Below are 19328 nucleotides of genomic sequence, written 5' to 3' on the forward strand. Positions count from 1 at the left end.
ACCTGGAAGCCGAGAATTCGCCGTCCGTCGAACGCGCGAGCCCAATCGAACAGGATACAGGAAAAGAGCTCGCGCTGCCCGTTGACAAACGCGTCGACGATCCACTGATCATCGTCGTGGAACAAAGACGAACGCAGTGAATCGAACAGCGTGGCGGAACAAGCCACGCGCTTCTAGTAGATACGATCAGTCGCGTATCTACTAGATAGATGGATAGATAGATAGATATGCGCGCGCCTATCTGTCGATATTTCAGATACTATTTATTCGTTTTCCGTTGCGTTCGCCGTTTTCCTGTGAATTCCATTGGTCGTTACGAGATCCACTCCGACGATCGTTGCGACGTGCCACTGAGAAATGAGAATTAATGGCGAATAGGATCGCGATTAGACGCGATTCCGCGTCGCCAAGGAGAAACGAACGTTCGTCTGTTTCTGTTTGCGCGAAATGCGCTGGACGTGCTAGCGACAAGGGCATCGTCGAGTCGAGGAGGAGTCACGGATCTGTGCCTCGTCTTTGGACGTTCTACCGATCACGGACCACCACCACCGCCACCAACGTCACCTCCGTGGATGTTCCAGCAATTTCGATCTGGTCGTTGTTGAAATTTCGGCGACGTTTTTCCTTTCTTCCTCCGTGTTCCTCGCGATACAGAGATGAGGGAAATCGTGCACATTCAAGCTGGACAATGTGGCAACCAAATCGGTGCCAAGGTTAGTGTCATAACCGCCGCCAAACTTGCGAATAGTTGAACGAATCTCGGCTTTTTTCTTCGACCGGAAAGACATACGTACGGTATATCAGGATCCAGCTCCCTGTTATGAAAATACCTACCGACTAAGCTTTCGCGTTCGCGTTCGCGTTCGACTTTCAGCTTTTGCGCTCGATAACCCTTTTGCGAATATTAGTTCTGGGAGGTGATCTCCGACGAGCATGGCATCGATCCGAGCGGCATCTATCACGGAGACTCGGACCTGCAGTTGGAAAGGATCAACGTGTACTACAACGAAGCATCCGGTGGGAAGTACGTACCGCGCGCGATTCTTGTCGATTTGGAACCTGGTACGATGGACTCGGTGCGGTCGGGCCCGTTCGGACACATCTTTCGACCGGATAATTTCGTGTTCGGTCAGTCCGGAGCGGGCAACAATTGGGCGAAAGGACATTACACGGAGGGCGCGGAACTGGTGGACTCGGTGCTCGACGTGGTGAGAAAGGAAGCGGAGAGTTGCGACTGCTTGCAAGGTTTCCAACTGACACATTCGCTGGGCGGTGGTACCGGTTCCGGTATGGGCACTCTTTTGATCTCCAAGATCCGCGAAGAATATCCCGACAGGATAATGACCACGTTCTCGGTGGTACCATCGCCGAAGGTATCCGACACCGTGGTCGAGCCTTACAACGCCACCCTTTCGGTCCATCAACTGGTCGAGAACACCGACCAAGCTTACTGCATCGACAACGAAGCGCTCTACGACATTTGCTTCCGCACGCTCAAGTTGTCCACCCCGACATACGGGGACTTGAACCATCTGGTGTCGGCGACGATGTCGGGAGTAACTACTTGTCTCAGATTCCCCGGACAACTGAACGCCGATCTGCGGAAGTTGGCGGTCAACATGGTTCCGTTCCCGCGTCTGCATTTTTTCATGCCTGGCTTCGCGCCGCTCACCTCTAGAGGAAGCCAGCAGTACAGAGCGTTGACGGTCCCGGAACTCACTCAACAGATGTTCGACGCGAAGAACATGATGGCGGCCTGCGACCCCAGACACGGACGATATCTAACGGTGGCTGCGGTGTTCCGTGGTAGAATGTCGATGAAGGAGGTCGACGAGCAAATGCTCAACATTCAAAACAAGAACAGCTTTTACTTCGTCGAATGGATCCCGAACAACGTGAAAACGGCCGTTTGCGACATTCCGCCTCGCGGCTTGAAGATGTCCGCCACCTTCATCGGCAACTCCACTGCTATCCAGGAGCTGTTCAAGAGAATCTCCGAACAATTCACCGCCATGTTCAGGAGAAAAGCTTTCCTTCATTGGTACACCGGCGAGGGTATGGACGAGATGGAATTCACCGAAGCCGAGTCGAACATGAACGATCTGGTCTCGGAATATCAGCAATACCAAGAAGCCACCGTGGAGGACGACGGAGAGTTCGACGAGGAGGAAGAGACGGAGAAATGAGGAACGAAAAACGAGACGACAACTTTCTATCGGTTTCGGAAGCCAGCCACTTCGAAGCCACCGCGCAAATTCCTCGTCGATCCATTCGTTCGTTCGATCAAACGCCACCACCGCGAAATACGCAGTTTCGCGAGCGAAACCTTTCTTACCTTTGTACCGTATTTTTCGATCAGCTGATTTTTCATTTGTACATTAACCTTTTTACGTTTGTTATTTTCGATGAATTTTTACCTATGTATATGTACACACACACACATGCCACCAGAAATGCTCGCATGATACCCTTATAATATTATATAAATACGTACACGTACACCTATACATACAGCATATACACGAATACACGCGTATACATATTTTGTAAGTAATTTAGAAAACGTTGTATTATCTTTGTTGAACGTTTAATAGATATTCTTTATGGCATCACAATTTCGATGGAATTTGGTTGCGAATGGGCGCGCACGCCTGCGCATGCGCGCTGCAATTATATCGCCATATAGATCGATGTATCGATCTTTGGCGATGTTGCGCGCGACGCTGTCGAGCGAGCGCTCGAATCTCTCGAAATCGAAACGAATGCGCACGATGGGTCCGGTCGAGTGAACTTGACTCTGTAGATCCGTGACGTTTTAAACTATTCCCTTCTTTCCTTTCCTTTTCCGGACCAAATCGAACGAACATTCTTCGATGACAAATCGTTGGTAGACTTAAACCGAAGGTAGAGAAAATGCGGGAAATCGTACACGTGCAGATCGGCCAATGTGGCAACAACGTCGGAGCGAAGGTAAGCCCGCGCGCATTTACTAACCCTATTTTCGTGTATACGATATCATTCCACGCAACCGGTAGACCATTGTCTCGTAGTTTTGGGAGGTAATCTCGGACGAGCACGGTCTGAACATGGACGGAATGTTTCAAGGGGATTCCGAGCTCCAACTGCAGCGGATCAACGTATATTTCGTGGAAGGTCCAGGTATCGTCTCGGAGGAGTCGAAAAAACGAACGAAAAAGACGCCGAACGGATAAAACTTTTTTTAGGTGGTAGATTCGTTCCGAGAGCTGTTCTGGTCGATCTCGATCCAGGAAGCTTGGACTCGGTGATGTCCGGACCATGCGGAAAACTGTTCAAGCCGGACAACTTTGCGACGGGTCAGGCTGGCGCGGCGAATAATTGGGCGAAGGGTTACTACACCGAAGGCGCCGAATTAGCCGACGTTGCGTTAGATCTGATTCGCACGGAAGCCGAGGCTTGCGACTTGATGCAAGGTTCGTAGTCGTCGTCGTCGTCGTCGTCGTCGTTGTCGTTGTCGTTGTCGTCATCGCCGCCGCGTATACGTAATATCGTGCATATCTAGTTTTGGCTCGCTGGTTTGATATTCAGGTATTCAAATAGTCCATTCGCTGGGCGGCGGAACCGGCGGTGGAATGACCGCGTTGCTAATGACCAGGCTAAAGGAGGAATATCCGGAGAGAATACTCAAGACTTACAGCGTGATACCGTCTCCGGTGATGTCGGACGTGGTGGTAGAACCGTACAACGCGATCCTCGCTCTCGGCAAATTGATCGAGTACACCGATCAAACGTTCTGCATCGACAATCGAGCGTTGCATCACATTTGCATGCGCGTCTTGAAGATCATCACGCCAACGTTCAGCGACGCGAATCACTTGGTATCCAGTTACATGTCGGGAATCACGGCTTGCTTCAGATTTCCCGGCCAATTAAATACCGACCTGAGAAAATTACTGATCAACCTAGTGCCCTTCCCGAGGCTCCACTTTTTCGTTCCCGCATACGCGCCCCTCCTCTCCCGAAGCGCCGCCCCGTACACGGTGCTCTCGATACCGGAATTGACGCAGCAGTTGTTTAACGCGAACAGCATGTTCGTGTGCTGCGACCCGAGACAGGCGAAATTCCTCACGGTGGCTGCCATCTTCAGAGGCAGAATGTCGACCAAGGTCGGAAAACGCAGCTGCTTTAGTTTAATAGCGCGCTCATGCGGTCGAGAGAAGCGCGCTCTTTCGTTTATAAAATCCAATCGCTTTGGTATGCTTGCAGCTCGTCGACGAGCAAATGTCGAATATACGAAACAGAAACAGTCCGTATTTCATCGAGTGGATACCGAACAACGTTCAAACCGCGATGTGCGACATCGCTCCGCGAGGACTCGCCATGAACGCCAGCATGGTATCGAACACGACGGCGATACAGGAACCGTTCAAAAGGTTGGTGGACGCGTTCGACAGTATGATGAAGAAACGGGCGTATTTGCATTGGTACACGGCCGAAGGAATGGACGAGACCGAATTTTTTGACTCCCGATCGACGATGTACGATCTCGTCTCGGAGTATCAACGGCAACAAGAAGCGACGATGGAAACCAGCTTCGTCGAGGATCTGGTGGCGGAGTACGAGGATTGACCGAGAGACGGGTCTAGTCGACTTGGATCGTTCGAGCGTGCGATCGATGACGTGGGAAATGGTACGGGAACGATACGGGGAACGATACGAGGGGGAAAGAAAAATAATTGAAAAAAACGTATATTTTTGCAAGGAACAAACTTGCGCTACACATTGCAAAACGCGTGCCACTATTAATACGCATACGAGATATCGTTGCCGTGGATGCAACGGAACAGAGTAGATTTTTGGTTCGGGTACTTTGGTGTTTGGTAAAGTCGCTATCCTTCGAGAACGATAGATCCTGCAGGTTCGCGTGCCAGAGACGCCCCATGATTTCTCCGTGCAAATCTTCCGCTATTTTTTCACTTTTCGGTAGTCGCGATGCGAGATACGGCAACTCGATTCGCCGGTCGTCGCGGCGAACGCTTACCGCGATCATAAAATGTATTTTTTACGTACAAAAGTATAAAAAGACAGAGATATCGCAGAGAGCTACCACCGAATCGAGACAAAAGTCGCGACAGAGGGAGAGAACGGAACGAGAGAGCGGACGACGAGGAGACGGGAGAAGGAGAGGAGAGAAGCGAAAAGAAGAGAAAGACAACGATAAGGACAAGGACGAGGGTAAAGAGAGAAACGTCTCGTTCGGTGGAAAAGTAGTTCCTTCGGAGGAAACGATCGGCGGTCGATTTACTCTTGATCGCAAGTCTCAAAATCGTCGGCGCACTCCTCGGCTTCGAAATCTTCCTCGGCAGTGGCTTCTTGGTACTGTTGATACTCGGAGACCAAATCGTTCATGTTCGACTCAGCCTCGGTGAACTCCATCTCGTCCATGCCTTCGCCGGTGTACCAGTGCAGGAAGGCTTTTCTACGGAACATCGCTGTGAATTGCTCGGAGATTCGCTTGAACAGCTCCTGAATGGCGGTGGTGTTCCCGATGAAGGTCGAGGACATTTTCAGACCCTTGGGCGGAATGTCGCAAACGGCGGTCTTCACGTTGTTCGGGATCCATTCGACGAAGTAAGAGCTATTTTTGTTCTGCACGCTGAGCATTTGCTCGTCCACCTCCTTCATCGACATTCTGCCGCGAAACACGGCGGCCACCGTCAAGTATCGGCCGTGTCTGGGATCGCAGGCGGCCATCATGTTCTTCGCGTCGAACATCTGCTGCGTGAGCTCCGGCACCGACAGGGCGGAATACTGTTGCATGGATCTAGAGGTTAACGGAGCAAAGCCAGGCATGAAAAAGTGCAGACGTGGAAACGGAACCATGTTGACCGCGAGCTTTCGCAAATCGGCGTTCAGCTGTCCGGGAAACCTGAGGCAAGTTGTCACGCCCGACATGGTCAACGAGACCAGATGATTCAAATCGCCGTAGCTAGGATTCGAGACCTTCAAGGTGCGGAAGCAGATGTCGTAGAGCGCCTCGTTATCGATACAGTAGGTCTCGTCGGTATTCTCGACCAGTTGATGAACCGACAGGGTAGCGTTGTACGGCTCCACCACCGTGTCCGACACTTTCGGCGACGGCATCACCGAGTACGTGTTCATGATTCGATCCGGGTATTCCTCGCGAATCTTGGAGATGAGCAGCGTCCCCATACCGGATCCGGTGCCGCCACCGAGAGAGTGAGTCAGCTGAAAGCCCTGCAGGCAGTCGCAATTCTCGCACTCTTTCCTGACCACGTCCAACACCGAGTCGACCAATTCAGCACCCTCGGTGTAGTGTCCCTTTGCCCAGTTGTTGCCCGCTCCGGACTGACCGAACACGAAATTGTCCGGCCGGAACAGCTTCCCGTACGCTCCTGATCGAACGGCGTCCATTGTTCCTGGCTCCAGGTCCAGGAGAATGGCCCTCGGCACGTACTTTCCTCCATTCGTCGAGGTCGCCACTGCAACAATACGTGATAACACGGTGGATAAAAGAACGCTTCCGTTTCGGTTTCGGTTTCGATCCATAAATGGAAAAACGAGCCGGACACGCGCTCCTGCCTTCCGAAACCAATGCGCCGCGTGTATCGTCCTTCATACTAAACAGCTTCGAAACGTCGATTGTCATTCCACCGAAAGCAACGTCGCGGCTAACTCGTACTTTAAATGGTCGACGGAAACGCGCAGTGCGCCGTTTTCGAATCGTACGCTACTTAATTATACGCTATTTTCCACGGTTGGATCGAGCATGGGTTCGTCCGATCTTTCACGTCCAGGATGTCGAAAGCCAAGGGTGGCGAACGGACAAAGCGGCTATTTTCGTCGCAGAACGCGCGTTCGCCTTTGTCGTTCGTTTTTTCCTACGTTCCACCATGTCGCAGCAACCGCGTTTCTATTTTAGAGCGCGCGAAATTCGCGAACCCCGATCGAGCGCTTTCTTCTGCTCGACCGCGGCCTTCCGAGAACGAGTTTCGCGCTTCGTGTTTCAAAGGGTTCGTCGCCTCTCTCTCTCTCTCTGTCTCTCTCTCTCTCTCAACGAGCAAGAGAAAAAAAAAAAGGAAAGATAAGAGAAAATTTGTCTTACCAGAAGCTTCGTTATAGTAGACGGAAATTCGCTCCAATTGCAAATCGCTGTCTCCGTGATAGATGCCCGATTGGTCGATGCCATGTTCCTCGGAGATTACTTCCCAGAACTATAACGTAAGTAACGACGCGTGTAAGAGAAATTTATCGGCAAACGTCGGAAATTCTAACGCTAGTCGCTCGTTTGTCTCGTCATCATCCTTTACCCTCTATTCGTCTCTGTTTCTCTTCTCTTTTACGGTACACTGAACGTAACAACAGAGCGAAAGCTACTTCGCTACAGGATAGACAACGAGAAAAGCGCACGGCTCGTCTAAAAACGAATATACAGGAAATTAATGGCGACTCTGCTGCCAACTCGGAGTAAACTCATCGAGCATAGCTTCCCTTGCTCTACGTTCTCCATTTGTCTCGCCCTCGCTATTTTCTCTCGCTTCTATTAATAGCATCTATACATCGTGATTCTCTGGACGGCGCGGCGGCAGCGACAACGACAAAGATAGGTACGATCCGTTTCGTTCGCGTTTTCGTTTCGCGCGACTCAACTGCGCTATGTTAAAGTCGCGCAACGCTTAATTATCGGTACGGTAATTGCCGGCAATTAGGATCGCGCTCGTTACGCTCCGCCTTTCTTTCCGATCGCCCGAACCAGTCTTTTTTGTTCTAGATGCGATTTACAGTCGACCGATCAGCCGGTCGTTTTCCACATGGCGGAGTTTCGTGGTCGTCCCAAACATCGAGGGCGGAACATGATTTTAACTCGTTCGTAAAGAGACAAAGAAAATGAAAAGGGCGCACCATCTATGGGTTCCGCTGCTTCGTACATTTACGTATCGCGGATACTTTTCCAAAGGAGAATTCTACCTATTCCCTCGAATTTCTCAATTAAGCGACGACAGAGGACGAACGATCTCCGGGGGACGGTCGAAACGCTTGCGCTCGGTTCTCGAGCGTCAGCGAAGCGAATGGCCCTTTGTCGCGAACAGATTGGAGTAGGAGACACTTCAAATTCCATCTCATTGCTCACCGTTGTCGTGTCGCGTTGTTGCCACCGCCGACGCCTTATCTTTAATTCGATTAAGAGCTCGGCCCGAGTGTTCGGAGAATAAGAAGAGAGAGAGAGGAAGACGGATAAAGAGAAAAGAGGAGGTGGAGGAGGAGGAGCAGGAGGGAACATGTTCGTTTAGTATCGACTCGTAAAAAGAAAAGTTGCGAGAAGGACGGAAGAATTGGTCGATTGCAGAGAAATTCCGAAGGAAACAAAGGAACGAGTATATCGTAGATCGGCGAACTAGCGAATTAGTGATACAGGGTGATCTTCTCGTTAAGATTCTTAAAAAGAGAAGCCGCAGATCGGGCATTCTCCCGACGTCGAAGGTATCGCTCGTATCGTATACGCGTGATTCGCTTGCAATCTTATTTTCAGTTCTAACGTATGCGCACGGGCCAACGACCACTTATCCTTTTGCAGTCTCCAGCGAGAGAATCACCTTGTAGTAAAGTGGACCTACCTTTGCACCGATCTGGTTTCCGCATTGTCCAGCCTGCAGATGCACGATTTCCCTCATTTCGAAACTGGCCTTTCTCCGCGTTCCCTTTGCGAACCGAGAAGATAGGTGCGCCGGCTAAGCGTACGGCTCCGCTGATTGATATCCTTGGAATATCGAGAAGGGTCGAAGCGAGAGAGAATAGACTCACAGCGAAGAAACGTCGTCGGTATGTGGCGTGCGTTGCAAGAGAACGTGTGCAGCGAACCGAGTACGGACGAGTGTCGCGCAGGAGTGCACCAGTGGAGTGGAGCCTGCGGAACGAAACTGACGAGGAAACGTGCTCGTGTCGGTGTCCTGAGGTCGACTCTCCACTCGGTTACGCGATGCGCTTCTAGCCTGGCAGCACGGACCACACGGAGGGGGAGAAGATTCTCCAACCGGCGTGGTACGTCGCATGAGTCGACCAGCCGACGCGACGTGCCGACCGACAGCCTCCACAGGACGATAACTCGTCGGCTCGATCGCGTTCGACTCCCGGCTACTAACCCTCCGGTCCCCCGAACATTTTCTCTTCTCTTTCTCTTCTAACGTTTCGTTCGTCTTTCCACGTTTTCGAGCCACGCGATCCGATCGACCTCCGATCGATGCTTTCGCGAGCCTAGACGGGGCTTCGTGCAACGATGGTTCGTTTGCACGCTCGAAAAAAAGTACCGTCCACTGGGGAGCCGAGAACAGCAGGATATCCGGTTCGATGGACTCAAAGCGCATCCAGCGGAAATGTAACTCGATCGCGAGAATGTCTTTCGCCACTGTGCGCTATATTTTGCGGAAATTGTTCGATAACCTTCGTTCGAATTTACGTGGGCTCATCGCCCGAATTTCATGCGTTCTTTCGATATCGTTTAAACAAAAGGAGGAAGTGAAAAAAAAAAACGAGAAAAAGAAGGAAAGCAACCGGCAAGAGCTAAATGAGACTGGGAGTGCATTCGTCTCGTGAGTCACTCGTAAAACGTGGTGCGCCACTCGTCGTTCTTCGTTGTTATTCCCGTTGAAAGGGACACGATAGTCGCGTTGCTAGTCTCCAGCTGCGCTTACTATCGTTGCACGATCCCCTGCCGCTGTAAAATCCCTTTTTCTATTATTGTAACTCGCTCCCTGTGTTCTTCATCCCCGACTCGTGCCATCGACCTTGTTCCTCTTTATGTTCCACTGTACGTCCGTTCCTCGCCAATTTTAGTTATTTTCCAGTATCGTTTGAAGCGTGCCGATTTTTAATAGCACAAATCGATATGTATCGATTCGAGAGGCAGTAAAGGTTATCCCTATCTTCCTCTGTTCCGCCATCCTGTCCCTGTCCTACGCACGCGTAACGGACGTTTCATAACGACAACGAACTGTATCTTCGATCGAATAATATCTAGATACGATAAATCAGAGCAGGGTACGTCGCTGAAATCGAGGATAGAATGGAACACGAGTTGCGGTAATTGGTAACCACCGTCTCGAGTTTGGTCGAATTCACGAAGCGAGACATCGCGCTACGCCGCTTCGTATAGCCGGACGATGAGTCATACCTTCTATTCCGTGAGGTCGTTGTCTGCCGCCTTACAATTAGTCCAAGAAAATTTACCTCCACGTACGGACGATACGCGTTCTTCCGTCGCTTTTCCAGCGATTTCAGCGTCGCTGTCGACGTCTTTATTAAAAACTATAACGCAACGATCGATTCCTGAACCCTCGCGTCGTATCGATCAGTTATATCTTAAAAAATCATGAAACGGAAAGATCTGGAGATCTCACGATCTTGAGATCGCGAGTCAAATTTCGCCGCTATGTTTATGTCGATGAGCAGTACGGAGGTGGTGCACCGCCGAGAGATACGGTGCTCCGATTCCATTTACTTAACTGTGTTAATCCGTTAGTCGGCTAGCGAGACTCTTAAATGCACGTTAAATTTATCCTATCCCCTACGTGTAAATTAGAAACTTTACATTCGAAGTATGATTCCAGAAAATTTCGAATCTTCCAATTTTTCTATCTCCTGTTCGCGATTAATTACTTCCTGTTTAAAAAAGCTAGAAAATTGTGCAGAGAAACATGATCATTTGTAACGATTCGGAAGTATTTAATATCGCGAAGACGTCAAAATGCTCGCAAGTCGCCGTATGTACACGTACCTATACGTCTTTCTATCGAGTTTCCTGTAATCAATTACTCGTAGTCTACGATATAATTCCTCTAAAATTTATACGCGACAAATTGCTATTTAGGATATACTGCTTGAGCAGATATATACGAACATTTCCTTTGTGGTTGACGTCGATTTCCTTTTTGTGGTTAATAGGTACCGCATCCGTAAATAAAAATATCGGGATAGAGGTCGTTCCAATCGTTTGACGATTATGACAATCGTTTCGTTTCAACAGATGGCGACACCATCTGATATTTTCACTAATACTGTTAACGACGTCCTACGATTTCTACGTTATACCGCAAGTACTTAAGTACGTACGTACTTGCAGATGTTGCATAGAATATCTAAAGATCATTTCTCCAATGATCTGAAAATAATGTATATCGAAGCAAATTTCTACCTTGTTCCGATTTCAATTTCAACACGGTACGCATAAAATTGTGTAGCTTTCTCCCTTCTTTTAGGCGAAACCAACTGATTTCGAAGTTAACTGGATATTAATTACGATACCTCTCTTAGTACTTCTTTAATTAATGATCTACTTTATTCAGATCTTTGTCATAGTATAAAAGTTAATAGATGAAGAGCACAAATATAAATAAACATATGCCTACAATGTAATTTTATAAATACAAAGGATGAATCGTCGAACACGATAAGAATAGTACGAAAATAATAAGGGATTCTTATAAAAACGTACACTTATATGATAATAATTTATTCAAAGATGATGCTGGCCGCAACAGCGGTTATACACTGAATACAAAGACGCGCCTCGCAAACTACATAATCCAAATAAATGGTATAGAAAAAAAGACGATAAAAAAGGATTTTTATGATCGAATTATTCAAAGAATGCGAGGAGTATGTGTATGTGTAGTGGTGGTACTGATGAAAAAAGCGCGCCTGAACAGACTGTAAAAAGGAAATAAAAAAAAAGGAGTCGGAATAGGGGAAAAAAGAAAGAGAAATGAACGCAGAGTTAAGAAGCAGTACGAGAGCGAAAAGGACAAGGATGGGGGGATGAATGGTAGATAGAGTAGAGTAAAGTAGGGAGTACGTGTTTAATTTTCGTCGACTTCCGCTTCCTGTTCCTCGTCGAATTCCGCATCCTCGTCCGCGGTGGCTTCTTGGTATTGCTGATACTCCGAAACCAGATCGTTCATGTTCGACTCGGCTTCGGTGAATTCCATCTCGTCCATACCCTCGCCGGTGTACCAATGAAGGAAAGCTTTTCTCCTGAACATAGCGGTGAATTGTTCGGAGATTCTCTTGAACAACTCCTGGATAGCCGTCGAGTTGCCGATAAAGGTGGCGGACATCTTCAAGCCGCGAGGTGGGATGTCGCAGACGGCTGTCTTCACGTTGTTCGGGATCCATTCGACGAAGTAGGAGCTGTTCTTGTTTTGAATGTTGAGCATTTGCTCGTCGACTTCCTTCATCGACATTCTGCCACGGAAAATTGCTGCTACTGTGAGATATCTTCCATGCCTGGGATCGCATGCCGCCATCATGTTCTTTGCATCGAACATCTGTTGAGTGAGTTCGGGTACAGAGAGAGCTCTGTATTGTTGGCTGCCACGGGAGGTGAGTGGTGCGAATCCTGGCATGAAGAAATGGAGACGGGGGAACGGTACCATATTTACGGCGAGTTTCCTCAGATCAGCGTTCAACTGACCAGGGAACCTTAGGCAAGTGGTGACACCGGACATCGTGAGGGAGACGAGATGATTCAAATCACCGTAGGTGGGCGTAGATAATTTCAGAGTGCGGAAGCAAATATCGTAAAGGGCCTCGTTGTCGATACAGTAAGTTTCATCCGTGTTCTCTACCAGTTGATGTACGGAAAGTGTTGCGTTGTACGGTTCTACGACGGTATCTGATACCTTGGGAGACGGTACGACCGAGTATGTGTTCATGATTCTATCGGGGTATTCTTCGCGAATTTTCGAAATGAGCAGCGTTCCCATGCCGGATCCAGTACCACCGCCCAAAGAGTGAGTCAGTTGGAAACCTTGCAAGCAATCGCAGCTTTCGGCTTCTTTTCTGACTACATCGAGGACCGAGTCTACCAGCTCGGCACCCTCGGTGTAATGGCCTTTCGCCCAGTTGTTACCAGCTCCGGACTGCCCAAATACGAAGTTGTCTGGTCTGAATATTTGTCCGAAAGGTCCCGAGCGAACGGAATCCATCGTGCCTGGCTCCAAATCAACGAGGATGGCACGTGGTACGTATTTACCACCGGACGCTTCATTGTAGTATACGTTGATTCTCTCCAACTGAAGGTCGGAGTCACCGTGGTAAGTACCGGTTGGGTCGATACCATGCTCGTCGCTGATAATTTCCCAAAACTGTAACAAATAAGATAATTCGTATTTGTTAAAAATCAGTTACACGATTTAACGATTCTTCGCGTTTTAAATGCTAGACACGAAAGAACGCGTGCGCGTATACTCGAGAAAGAAATCGTACTTGGTGCTAGTCGATGCTTTCTCCTCACGATTACCCCTGCATCCGTTTCAGTCTTCCGTATTATCGACCGAGAAGAACGGTTCAACGACCTCGCCGGCAAATAGCTCGCGTGTAATTAATCGTAATACAAGCGGTCATTAAGGCGCAGCCAGGATGGAAGTTTCTTCTTTTCGTTTTTTTTTTCTTCTCTTCTTCTTACCTATACTACATGTACACACGCGCGTGCATTTTTCTTTCTATTCCAATGCTGCTAACGAATCATTGGAACCGGCCTCACCAGTGAAGATTAATTAATTTATATACGCGCATTTTACTCGAATCTAGAGAGATGATCATTGGTCTACAACCGTTGGCAATTAATTGCTTCTAAACGTGGACGAATGCGAAATATGGATAGCATGCAACGAACAAATGCAAGGCGCAATCGTGCGCCTTCTCTACTAGTTAACACACGACTGCTGTGCACGCAACCTCTCCTAACCGTAGTTCAAAGACCTTGCAGCAGCAGTATATTTCTGGAAATCGATGCATTCTTGAAATACCAACCAATGATGTGGACAAATATTCTATTGTGAAACGTCGAAGATAGAAGTTATATCACCGGATACGGAATAGAAGGTATTATCCAATAATCGATATAGCGCGTAGAATAACAGATAATATGTACGAATATATATGTATAGCATGTAACGCACAAGTTCATGATATACGAAATTATTAGAAAATTATATCGTTGATACGATATGTCGTAGAACGTTATCATAGGTCGGTAATGTTTCTACGTTAAATTGGCGTCACCTTCAAACTGCTTATATCTTACATCCCCTCTCGCTTCTTTCTAGTTATTCCAATTTACGATCATGCAATAATTCCTGGTTAAATATTTTGAAATAACACTAATGTTAATGCAAGCATCCGCCGATTGGTATCGCTGTAATGTTAACTATAATACATCTACGGAAACTATAATGTCCCACGTAGATTTATTTAACCAACGTAATCATATATGATCGTCATTAATAGGAAGTGAACACTGTCCACGCATAATCTTACTATCTCCCACTACCGGCGACATATTATACACGCGATATATGTACAATGTCGTAGTAAGATGAGTCACCAATGTCATCGCTATATATAGAAATGATGACTGCAATACCAATCTTGTCTAATTATCATAAGGCGGTACACTCGATTTATGTATGCACTCTGGCTTCTCCCTTGCTCCCTTCCGAGATCTATTCATTTCATTTTGTACATATACATACATATGTATTTCGGAAGTCGAGATATTTATCATGACGTTGTACATACATGTAACACGTCGAGCCATAATCAACTGAATTACGACAGTTCTTATATATTTAGTATGTTCGTAAAGATTAAAGGGGAACAAAAATAACCTAGCGTCATAAATTATGATAAAAAAAATAGTTGTGCAATCGGTAAAGTGATACCATCGTTGATTTATATAGAATATAGAATATAATATATCTAAATGTTTTAATTTATTTAATAATTATCTTTCCCCATATTTTTGGAAGATCTGAACAAAGTAAAAATTTTTCGCATGTGCGCCATAGGGACGATTATTATTATTGATCGAACGTTGATTTTTTAATGTACGAACGAAGTTGCACAAAATGGCGGCCAAAGAATATATAGTCTGAGAGAGGATCGATATACCTGGGTTACTACCAGACACCAGTCTGTTGTTGCCAACATAAAATAATTTAAAACCGAGCGAGGTAACGCAAAAGAAAATGGCGAAAGGATAGCTTCTTTCTGTATTTGGAAACGTTTCACCGTACTACGTAATACACGATGTCCTTGGATTACCAAGATCCCTAAATGGGTAATTGTAACTGTTGCACAATTGTTGAGTGGTTGGTAAATCACGCTACAGAGATCATAATCCGCATAGAACATTTACAAGAAAACATTTTCGTTAAAAAATCGATATTAAGGATATAATATTACGGATCGAAGTGGGTAATTTAGGAAACGGACGTTGACCCAATGAAACAACCTTGAAAACTATGAGAGCGTAAACTACAACTGCATTACTTGCTACGTGTCCGCTTTTTTCACAAGTAAATTGTTATAATAGTTATATCGTATATATATGTATCCATATTACATAACGTAATCTCAGTATGTAAATTCATTTTACGTTACATTTTTCAACTCGGATTTTTAATTAATTTTTAATTAATAAACAATTTTATCATTGCTATTCGCATCCTGTAGCAAGTTATTTGCAGCACAGATAGGATTTGATTTTATAAAAAATAATATAAAATATTTTTTAGTATAAACGAGATAACTATGACGTTCGAAAGCGTGAAAATGAATTTTGTATGGAACTTGTAAAAAACGGAAAGATGTGAACGAAGAATTTACATACTGATATGTTGTGTATGTGCCTGCTGTGCATGTATGCATGTATGTATGCGTGAGCACTAGAGAGAACGTCGATGGGAGAAAGAGATAGAGCGAGGAGAGGAGAGGAGAACGATTGCGCGCGCAACCGCGGGTTCGATTCCGTTGCCGCATCAACCGGTGTATCCCGGCGCCGGAGATAGACCACGCCCATGCTCAAAGGGCTAAGTAAAACATTTATGTACAAATTTTTTAATGGATACCGGTTTTCAGCATTTTCTCTTGAAAAGTGCATTGACATTTACGATAAATGAGAGAGGCAGAATAGTTAAGGAATGTATATTTGAAACACTTGACGACAGTGCTTCGTTAGAAAAGAGACGGGCTGACGGGAAAAAAACCGTTAAGTATACCAGCCGGCCGGCGAAGTTCTGTCGCCATGACAGGTCTTCGACCGAGCGAGGTTGCCGTTTTTTCGCATGCCAGCGGTACACGTACACGTAGCTCGAGTGTAACACGGTCTTTCGTCAAAATAGGTCTCGTTAAGATTTTATGAATTTTAAGTCATTTCCTGTTTTAGATCCTTCAAGCAACACACACACACACACGCACGCAAGAAAAACGTTCGAAAGATATCTATGCGCGAGTCAAGCGAGTCGCATTTTTTTTTCACTATATTCGAATTTTTCATTTCTCTACGTTCCGACTATAGTAATAGTTACGATTATACGATATGCAGAAAATATATAAAACATATACGAAAGACACGATTCTACTAGCACCAATTACAACGCGACGCGACGCTACGAACAAAGAAGCGTTCTCCTTTTCCACGCGGCCACGGATTCAATTATTTCGAATATTTTTCAATTCGAAACACTCACCTTTGCGCCAATTTGGTTACCGCACTGGCCAGCTTGAATGTGGACGATTTCCCTCATGTTGCTCGGTAGCTTTTTGGTCTTTTTCGAAGCTTACTGCGATAATCGAACTAACGACGAGATACACGCTAACTCGTCACGAGAGCCCAGAAACGAATATGCCCAGGCAGCGGCGTCCGTTACAGATTTTCAAGCTTCGGCAGGATTGCGGGGAGTGACGTGGGGAGGCTCAAGCAGCGTTTCTGATTGGTTGATATCCAAGCCCCGCCGCCTGTTCACCAGCCAGCGTCGACAACGTTGCCAACTTCTCATACGATTCTGCGCTCCAGCCTCTGCGGATATGATCGTTGACAAAATTTCAATTCGCCAAAATTGCAGGCCAACGCTGTCGGCCTACGAATGCGACCTCTTTTTTTTTAATACTCTCGAGATTTTCCTTCTCCTTAAAACCGCAATCATTTCGATTGCTACAAACATGATTATAATTCAGTTATCGTAACAACAATTTTCGAACGTTCGTCCGTTTCTCAGCCCCAAGCTAGATAAATTCTACGCATGTAATTGCGAGTTTTTCACGTATGTACGTATGTAATTTGCATATAAATGATGTTACTGTCGGTTATTATGAAATAACTGAAATGAAACTCAACGCAAATTTGTGTTCTAATCCTTAAAATATATACCTGCCTTTTAAATAAAATTGTACTATGCGAAGATATTTTATCAAGATATTTTATTAAACTAGCAACATTTTTAATTTTCTTTTTTCGTTGGTACAATATTCGATGATCTCATCGATGAACGTACACGTATTTCCTCCACCCTTAGCTAAATGATGGGTATGTCCTAAACCCACCCTGATTACCTGAAGTTGGCTGGGAGAAAAGTCGATACGTGACTCACCGGCGTAGTACACACCCACCCAAATACATATGTATGTATTGCGGACCTACTAAAAAGATGTTTAAAAAATGTATGTACGCCCTTTAGGCTACTGCTACGATAAAGTAGCTTTAGTTCTGGTTGGCGAAAGGCTTTCCCGAAAAGTATTCGCACTAGACGGTAATCGTTTTCGTCAATCTTTCCTCGAATGACACTTATCGTCAATTACTTGATATAATAGATATCCATGGTCGCTTCTGAGTGTTAGTCAGTTGTATCGTACATGCGAAAGTTTATTAATCAACTATATGCTCGATATATAAGTAGAGTTACGCATAAAAAGTAGACGAAAGTAAATGTGTGTATACGTGCATATAGAATGTTATGGAAGTATGTAACTTTACAAGCAGGAGAGAAGAACGGAAGGCGAACGAGTGGCGACAGGAGAGCAGGTAGGGTGGGTTACGCGTTGCAACGCGTAAGCCAGTCTTCTCACCGTTACCATGTATGGATCACTCGCTCTTCGTTTCGAAGGAAAAAATTCAACCATGATAGTGTACACGCCCGCGCATCTCGGTGTATGTGTATCGTGTATTCGCTCGCACGTACTTGCTTGAGAGTACGCGCAAACACTGTCTCGCATTGATAGACGCGCGTCACAGTACGCGAACATAACGGACCTGCCAATAACGGGGGATCATATTTATTATCAAGGTAAATTCAAACCGACAGGATCGAAGAATGCTCTGGTTGTTCGTATACGCTCTAACGTAGTAACTTTTCGTCCAACGAGTTTCTCGTTTCTACTCTCTCGTTAATCGGAAAACGTATTCTCTCTATCGGGAGTCGATCGTCTTTCGTCGTTGTTTTTGGATGTGCGCTACTACATACCGCGAGGAACGAAAATGTAGTAGAATACACCGGTCATCGGTCAGACTTGGCCTATCTCGTCAACGAAAAACTTTCGCTAGCAAAGAAGGGTCGTGCAAGTATGTAAGTACGATACTATGCATGAATAAAAGCCGATTATGTGTCACGAGGTCGATTCGAGAGAATAAGGCCGATGCGATACAGCGGTACTCCAATCTGATTGTCCTTCGTTAGTCGTACGATTAAACGAATCCGCGAGCAGGAACGCTCGCTGACATCACATCTAATTTAGACGAAACAAAAACGAGTAGTCCACGTGTACTTTCCTATGTCGATGAAAAAGAAATTTCAACATTCTTTCCGCTTCTTACTTATTCCACTTTATTCCTTTTAGCCTGATGCGTTTGTTCGAATAGATATACTTGCTCGTAATCGATTCGTCTCATTTAGATATCGCTTATCGAAATACTCTATTTTGTATATGATAAGGGTGAGTCACAATTATCCTAATCGAATTTCGTTGTCGTGGACAGTCGCTGTTGACAGATGCTTCAAATACAAAACATAGTATACTATACAGGATATAATGCAAATAGACATTCAGCGAAATAGTAAATTTTTTTTATTAAGGAAACAGCGGTATCGTGCAAGTAAATCACAAATGATGTCCTTTGCTGATAATGACAGTCGCGATATTTTGTACGCAATGTGACAAGGGGTGACTATGAGTCACCATGCTATCGAGCTTCAGCAACGTACTTATCGTTAGATGCATCCCCTTTTTCTATATAAGCTGCATCATATTGTTTATACTCTTGAAACGAACAATTGGAGATTACGATAGTAGATGAAGTGACGTAAGAGTAAAAGAGTAAAAAAGAGTAAAATTCTAAGGTAACGACTAATACTCTACTTTGTCGAATCGACCGATGTACATATTTTAATTGTCGATCGGATGAACAAACGAAAACGGTTTTACGCGTCGTTCATGCGTTTCGAAGATAATATATCATCGATGATAAGAACGACGAAGACGACTCGGGAGAACCGAGT

The 19328-nt window shown here is 46.0% G+C and overlaps 5 protein-coding genes and 1 pseudogene across 6 annotated transcripts in view; 3 read left to right on the top strand and 3 right to left on the bottom strand.

The window, feature by feature from the left end:
- Positions 1-361, top strand: part of LOC100749996 (organic cation transporter 1-like) — a 6008-nt gene extending 5647 nt beyond the window's left edge. The window contains 1 exon segment of the mRNA XM_012384212.3: positions 1-361. This exon segment is cut by the window's left edge and continues 31 nt beyond it. Coding sequence (XP_012239635.1) covers positions 1-140 — 140 coding nt within the window. The 3' untranslated portion in view covers positions 141-361.
- LOC100740214 (tubulin beta chain-like) lies at positions 221-2611 on the top strand. Its single transcript, XM_012384215.3, has 2 exons — positions 221-713; positions 909-2611. Exons 1-2 carry the CDS (start codon positions 657-659, stop codon positions 2184-2186), a joined length of 1335 nt encoding a protein of 444 aa, XP_012239638.1. The 5' UTR covers positions 221-656; the 3' UTR covers positions 2187-2611.
- A 115-nt stretch (positions 2612-2726) lies between these two features.
- Positions 2727-4632, top strand: LOC100740093 (annotated as a pseudogene).
- An 80-nt stretch (positions 4633-4712) lies between these two features.
- LOC100750115 (tubulin beta chain-like) lies at positions 4713-9115 on the bottom strand. Of its 2 annotated transcripts, XM_003488532.4 has the most exons (3): positions 8616-9115; positions 7106-7214; positions 4713-6482 (listed from the first exon to the last, which is right to left on the bottom strand). In XM_003488532.4, exons 1-3 carry the CDS (start codon positions 8670-8672, stop codon positions 5281-5283), a joined length of 1368 nt encoding a protein of 455 aa, XP_003488580.1. In that variant the 5' UTR covers positions 8673-9115; the 3' UTR covers positions 4713-5280. The 2 variants fall into 2 exon arrangements, with proteins under 2 accessions (XP_003488580.1, XP_033176041.1); XM_033320150.1 differs by lacking the exon at positions 7106-7214 and having other exon boundaries at positions 8616-8755.
- Positions 9116-11490: 2375 nt separating this feature from the next.
- Positions 11491-16716, bottom strand: LOC100740336 (tubulin beta-1 chain). Its single transcript, XM_012384214.3, has 2 exons — positions 16527-16716; positions 11491-13139 (listed from the first exon to the last, which is right to left on the bottom strand). Exons 1-2 carry the CDS (start codon positions 16581-16583, stop codon positions 11853-11855), a joined length of 1344 nt encoding a protein of 447 aa, XP_012239637.1. The 5' UTR covers positions 16584-16716; the 3' UTR covers positions 11491-11852.
- A 147-nt stretch (positions 16717-16863) lies between these two features.
- Positions 16864-18078, bottom strand: LOC105680591. Its single transcript, XM_024366829.2, has 2 exons — positions 17902-18078; positions 16864-17472 (listed from the first exon to the last, which is right to left on the bottom strand). The coding sequence occupies exons 1-2, from the start codon at positions 18076-18078 to the stop codon at positions 17260-17262; spliced, it is 390 nt and encodes a 129-aa protein (XP_024222597.1). The 3' UTR covers positions 16864-17259.
- Between the last annotated feature and the right edge of the window lie 1250 nt (positions 18079-19328).

Source organism: Bombus impatiens, unplaced genomic scaffold, assembly GCF_000188095.3.
Source record: "Bombus impatiens unplaced genomic scaffold, BIMP_2.2 scf_0248, whole genome shotgun sequence".
Lineage (NCBI taxonomy): Eukaryota > Metazoa > Arthropoda > Insecta > Hymenoptera > Apidae > Bombus > Bombus impatiens.

Excerpts from the sequence above, each read along its gene's own strand:
- LOC100750115 (XM_003488532.4), bottom strand. The coding sequence starts at position 8,672 with ATGAGGGAAATCGTGCATCTGCAGGCTGGACAATGCGGAAACCAGATC. Across the intron at positions 7,215-8,615 it reads GAAACCAGATCGGTGCAAAG|TTCTGGGAAGTAATCTCCGA; the intron begins GTAGGTCCACTT and ends CTTACGTTATAG. Across the intron at positions 6,483-7,105 it reads CTACTATAACGAAGCTTCTG|TGGCGACCTCGACGAATGGA; the intron begins GTAAGACAAATT and ends GTATTGTTGCAG.
- LOC105680591 (XM_024366829.2), bottom strand. The coding sequence starts at position 18,078 with ATGTTCGCGTACTGTGACGCGCGTCTATCAATGCGAGACAGTGTTTGC. Across the intron at positions 17,473-17,901 it reads GTGATCCATACATGGTAACG|GTCCGCAATACATACATATG; the intron begins GTGAGAAGACTG and ends TCTTTTTAGTAG.
- LOC100740214 (XM_012384215.3), top strand. The coding sequence starts at position 657 with ATGAGGGAAATCGTGCACATTCAAGCTGGACAATGTGGCAACCAAATC. Across the intron at positions 714-908 it reads GCAACCAAATCGGTGCCAAG|TTCTGGGAGGTGATCTCCGA; the intron begins GTTAGTGTCATA and ends TGCGAATATTAG.
- LOC100740336 (XM_012384214.3), bottom strand. The coding sequence starts at position 16,583 with ATGAGGGAAATCGTCCACATTCAAGCTGGCCAGTGCGGTAACCAAATT. Across the intron at positions 13,140-16,526 it reads GTAACCAAATTGGCGCAAAG|TTTTGGGAAATTATCAGCGA; the intron begins GTGAGTGTTTCG and ends TATTTGTTACAG.